The sequence below is a fragment of the Gobio gobio genome (genome assembly GCF_949357685.1).
Source record: "Gobio gobio genome assembly, chromosome: 19".
In the NCBI taxonomy this organism is placed as follows: Eukaryota; Metazoa; Chordata; class Actinopteri; order Cypriniformes; family Gobionidae; genus Gobio; species Gobio gobio.
Genome location: NC_137112.1, coordinates 18,970,326 through 18,976,325, shown reverse-complemented (window position 1 = coordinate 18,976,325; position 6,000 = coordinate 18,970,326). Strand labels below are relative to the sequence as shown.

The following is a 6,000-nucleotide window of genomic DNA, read 5'->3' as shown; positions in this document are numbered from 1 at the left end:
TTCTCTGTCCATTAGGTCTTAGTGATAGCAGCCTTTAAAACCTGCTACTGTCTCCTATTGGCTGTCTGTATTATTAGTGATAATCAAACGACAAAAGAAAAGTTTTAATAAGGATTAGTCTATACTTAACTTATACAGTTATGACTTTTCAGAGTTATTTATATTTGATTATTCAATTCAATGTATTTTTACTTGAAAACTACAGTTAGACCTACCTGAAAAATATACAGCATTGTTTAATTTTCATCTTTATATTTGGTGAGATAATTGTAATAAATAAAAAAAATCTATTAAAAAAGTTATTTTAAGTATTTTTTTTTTTTTACCATGGTATTGACTTTGGTATCGAGTATAGTGTACTTTTGGTGGTATCGGTGCAGAGCAGACTACTAGATTTTTGCTATTGTATCCCAACTTAGAGGAATCAGCATTTATTTTCTTAGGCAAGTACATTTACTGTATAATAAAAAGGTGCAACACAGAAATTGAGGTTCGAATGGGCCACAAAACTGCACTTCCCACTGGTTTCAGTGCAGAGGTGAGTGATTTAAAGCCATCTAGAAAGATGCAGGATACTGTCAGTTTCACCCTTTAATTCATTGGCCTCAAAACAGTGGAGAGCACACAGAGCCCCTTTCTCACTGGACCACTCTTTAAGCACCTGAAGCCTGCCGTGTTTGGACTGGCGAGATGGAAAAGATTTTAAATCTTAACACACCGGGAGGAGGTACTGGTGAAGGCAGATATTTCAGCACAGGCCTCTTTAGAGAAACAAAACTAGGAATGATGTCAGCTTAAAAATAAATGGTACTAAAGCAGGCTGGGACCAAGGATACAGAATCAACTGAGAGTGACGGCATAAGAGCAATACCAAACCAACCCACAGCCACACTCAAAGCAATAGTTTACTCAAAAAATGATAATTCTGCGATTTACTCGTCATCATGTCACCTCAAAACCTGTATGACTTTCTTCTGTGGAACACAAGATATTTTAAGAACTCCAGCAGGTCAAAACTTGTTTCATTTTTAAAACAAAAATGAAATATTTAGGTTTCATTCAACAGTTCTTGATACAATCATAATAAAATGGCTAAATCTACAGAACCCCTGCGGAAGAATTTTTTTTAGCAGAGCTGTGAGCACTCTGAACTGAATATGATTCAGCGTGAGATTAGGGTGCCACAAAATTAACCAAAAGGACCTCAAAAGTATGTATGAAATCGTAAACAAAATCTTTAAGTGAGACCAGAAACCAGAACCTAAAGAATTAACTTACACTCTCTCTCAGTGACAACAGCTGGCCTCAAACTCGTACTACTGACGTACCATCATAAATGCCATATTTCACACCTTCCAGCCTTCAACAGACTTGAACCTTTGCTGGGGATCAGGACTTATAGCCCGTTCCAAGCCGCAGTAGCAGCGTGATGAGAGAGAGAGGGGAAAGAGATGCAGGAAGTGTAAAGCCAATCAAAACACATTCAAAATCACCTTTTTTGAGCACAGAAAACAGCAACACAGGAACTGATAAGCGGTATCGAAATGCACATTTCTTATAGAATCACCAGTTGTGGGAAATTTGGAACCAGTTCTAAAATGGAACCGGTTCTCGATACCAATCCTAGGGAAGACGGGCTCATTTCATCAGTGGTCTTGCTTTGGATTAGCCCAAGGGAGCAAAACGTAGTTCCTGGAGGGCCACCACAGCCCTGCAGAGTTTAGTTCCAACACACATGTAGTTTTCAAATAAGCCTGAAGGAGTTGATTAGCTGGATCAGGTACATTAGGGTTGAAGATAGACTCTGAAGGACTGTGGCTAACTAATTGTCTGACAAACACTGAGTATGTTGGGCTATGTTCAGACTCTCAATCTAATTTTTTGCATATTCAGATTTTATCCTTTTTAAAAAAAAAAATTGTTTTAAGTCTGGACAGCAAAAAAAACATGCCTTTTTGCAGATGCATCTCAGTCTGGATGCTATGGCTGCACCATGACTCGACAGGGTCCTAATTTGGAGAGTGAGATGATGCACCTCTATTTTTCCCTGCATCCATTTTAAAAGCCTTGAAACATACACGAGTACGCCTACTTTATTACGAAAGCAACTCCAATGCAGATAGGTTGGCTATGTCTGGACACACAATTCTTATTTTATAATTTGCAATTAAAAGTGCAGACAGTCTGCCTGAAAAGATCTGATTTGAGAAAAGGAAAAAAAATCTGATTTACCTGCAGTCTGAACATCACCTTAGATAAGGGAGCCATCCACAGATGTGCTTTTTTTTTAAAAGTCATTATAGTAAGAATTAGGGATGCCACAATTCTCAATATATTATTGAACCGTTCGGTACGGCATTCGCGGTTCAATACGTGCTTGTGAATTGCGTTTTTTTTCGGTTTTGCATTTAATTAATTATTTTTCTACAAATTCTATCATTTGCCTCCATCTCAATATACTGAACAACGCGACATACATTACCATCACACGTTAGTGGTAGAGTTATACTCACAGAACACTATAGATATTCACAATCACGAAAGTTCATTATTTGCATGTGTTTTAACTTCTTAACCCGCACCGGTTCGTGGACGGGGGGGTTGACGGAAGTGGGGGGGTGTGTACTTTTATCTACTTTTGTTTTATACAAAATATTCAATCAACTATCACAAACTATGCATCATTTGAAAGCTAAAACACTCAAGATTCATGTTCTGAACTTGTTTTTGCAATAAATACACCAGAGAGGAAAGGGTTAAATGAAACACTAAAGGACCGGCCATGTAAACATTAGAAAAATATCAGCGTTACTCATCTTTCATCTCCTGTCGTTCAGATCAGATCGGACGAATCCAATAAACACCCGCATACATCTCTGTGTAAGAGTCCATTCTTCAAAATGCATCCCACTTTTTAATCCAAAACAACGAAAAAATAGGGAAAAAACTAAAAATCCTCCGTTGTTTGCAAGAGAGTTTTGAGTTAGCGTGATCAATCATGTCCATTTTCAATGAAATATCGATTCTATTCCGTGTCTGGCAAACTCCCCCTGCTAGAATGGCTTCTCCCACGTATTTTAAACCCTCCCCCGTCTCTCTCCTTCAATCAGAGACTCTTCTGGGATGCATCATATAGAGGAAGTGCCTTACAGGCTTGGTGAGCTGTCAATCATTGCGCCCATGGTTTTCGTTGGATAAAGGCACTCGGTGCCCAGCCAATGCCTTTTCAACAAAGGTTTGATTGATGGACTTAGTAACCAATCAAAAGGCATTATCTTGCGCAGTTTGCGTAAGTAGGCTTTGGTGAATACTGTTTGCGCGCTGGCTGCACGTTCTCCATGGCGCAACTGCAGTGGAGCGCGCTGTCTCTCACTGACACTTATTATCAGCTAAATGAGTTTTTTACACTTTGTCATCTCTGTAAATAGTTGCTTTAGTTTTTCAGTAACTATTTATCCATTATAATTAGTAGTATATTGCAGTTTATTGCAGATTTATTTGAATGAAAAACTACTCTTTACAATAGCAAATGTTCTGAAATAAATGGCCTTTTTGAAATGACGCCTAGACTTTTCTTGACATAAAAGCTCACAGAAGCTACATTACTGAGAGAATCATCCTCATATTTGAATCATGACATGATTAGACATTCAGTTTTATATTTAAGTTATTTTCAGGCTCTTAACATTAAATTATAATATTTTTTTCCCTAATTGAAAACAAAAAACAAAAAACGTGAGTCACTTACATGTATATTTACATGTATATTACTCTGTTCCCATATTACTTTGAGTTATTATGACTCTTGGGTAGCAATATTTCAAGTGTCTAGTTTAAAATAAGACCAGGTTTATGAATATAGACCATAGGGTTTAAGAGCTGCAGACATTTTCATTTGGGTATATCGTTTTCAAAAAATTCCACAAAAATGGGGCGCTTGTTAAGAGGTTAAAGCCTTGCGCATAGGGCACCATGCTCCAATCCGAGCGCGCGCACTAAACGCCTGTCAAACACGTGATTACTGGACTAAGTAGTCGTCTTACTGTACTAATACTGTCAAATACACACAAGGTTAACATAAACACAGTCGGTTATGTCTAAAGTGAAAGTAAAATCGGCGCGTGTCTGTATATTAGATGCACGCAGGTCTTAAATTGACAGCAGCGCAGCCTAGTGAACACGCTATCCTTAAAGGGACAGCTCACCTCTAAAATGATGTCATTATTTACTCATCTAATGATGTTCCAAACCTGTATTCATTTCTTCTGTTGAACACAGACAATTGAATACCAGACAGTTGATGGTAGCCATTGACATCCATATTATTATTTCCTACAATGGGGACAAGCAACTGTTTGGTTTCCAACATTCTTCAAATATATTTTATGTCCAACAGAAGAAAGAACTTTATTCAGGTTTAAAACAACTTGTGCGTGAGTAATTGATGACAGAATTTTAATTTTTGAGTGAACTATTCCTTTAGTGGTTAATAAAACAACAAATGACAGAAAATCACTTGCTGCTCTTGACTGAAAAACTAATACAGTAGCTAAGAATCAATGTATATTTTATAGTGAAGTCTATGTAGTGTTTTATTTTTACATTTATTCATTCAATTTCATACTTAAATGCTGCTGTACCGCTCTGAGCTGCCAGTGTTAATCTTTATATATATATATATTTATTTTATATTATACCGTACACTAGGAATGTGTACAAGGGGGTTTTAAAGTAAGGTTTTAAGTTTAAGTAAGGGTTTTCAAGACTTTTAAGTAAAATAAAGAAAGAATATTGCAATAAAAAGAAAGTATTTTTTCTCCTTAACCTCTTTCTGTTCCTGTCGGCTAAGAATAGAATAGCAAAAAACAGAGCCAAAGAGGTATGTATAGAACCGTGGACTAACTGTATTGTTGCATCCCTAGTAAGAATTCATACAGGGAGAAAAATCTTAGATTTTTTAATTGTTATTAGCATAGAAAGAGAAAGATAGAGATAATGGCACTTTAAACTCAGTGTAAGTAGCTACCAGGTGCATTTGGCTTGTGATGAAAGAGGCTTCAGTAAGGTGGTGATTTGTTAAACTAAATCTGTAAAATGCTTTTCTCATAAAATCTTACATCCTCTGTATCCTTTACTCGTAGGATCTGCTCTCTTAAGTCCTGCAGGTCATTGAATGTGGACTGTGCTGTGATTGAGTACACGAGAGCAAAGCCTTGACCGTTCTTCATGTACAGGTCCCTCATGGCTGTGAACTGCTCCTGAAAAAAAGAAGGAAAAGCACCATGATGGAAAAATCACAGAATAAAATTGAGTAAATCCATAAGACTTTCATTCATCTTTGAAACCCAAAGAAAGACATTTTAATGAAACCTGAGTTTTGTGTCCCTCCACTGAAAATCCAAAACTGACACTTCAAAATGTCAAAAAGGCAGATCACTTTTTGAAATGTCAAAGCTTTGGGTGAACTGACTTTAGAGGAGAAACGTCTTACATTGATATTCAATTACATGCTGTTACCCCTTTACAGTTACTACTCTCTAAGGGGTGTAACGGTACACAAAACTTACGGTTCGGTACATACCACGGTTTTGAAGTCACGGTTCGGTACAGGTTTTACAAAATTGTTTTATTTATTTTTATTAAACAGTGGTTTACTGAAAAAATTGTGTCTGTCCTTAAATTAATTAAATTATATTCAATTATAACTAAAAGTTTCTTAAAGATAATGCTGTAAACTATATAGGGAGCCTTTACTTGCACATTACTATAATATTAAAGGTTAACAACAGAGCCCAAAATATTAAAGGTTAATAACAACAGAGACCAAAATATTAGCCTAAATTCAGTTGCTATTTATTTTAGGGATGCACCGAATCCAGGATTTGGGTTCGGATTCGGCTGAATATTGGGCTTTTTCACAGGGTTCGGTTTCTGCCGAACCTTAGAATTTTTTTCCACCAAACCCTGCTTGCGCTACGCTGGTCGAATGTAAAGACGCTG

The 6,000-nt window shown here is 36.8% G+C and overlaps 1 protein-coding gene across 1 annotated transcript in view; it reads right to left on the bottom strand.

The window, feature by feature from the left end:
• Window positions 1-6,000, bottom strand: part of rap1ab (RAP1A, member of RAS oncogene family b) — a 56,655-nt gene that overhangs the window by 6,743 nt on the left and 43,912 nt on the right. The window contains exon 5 of the mRNA XM_079844348.1: window positions 5,118-5,258. Coding sequence (XP_079700474.1) covers window positions 5,118-5,258 — 141 coding nt within the window. The remainder of the gene's footprint in view (window positions 1-5,117; window positions 5,259-6,000) is intronic.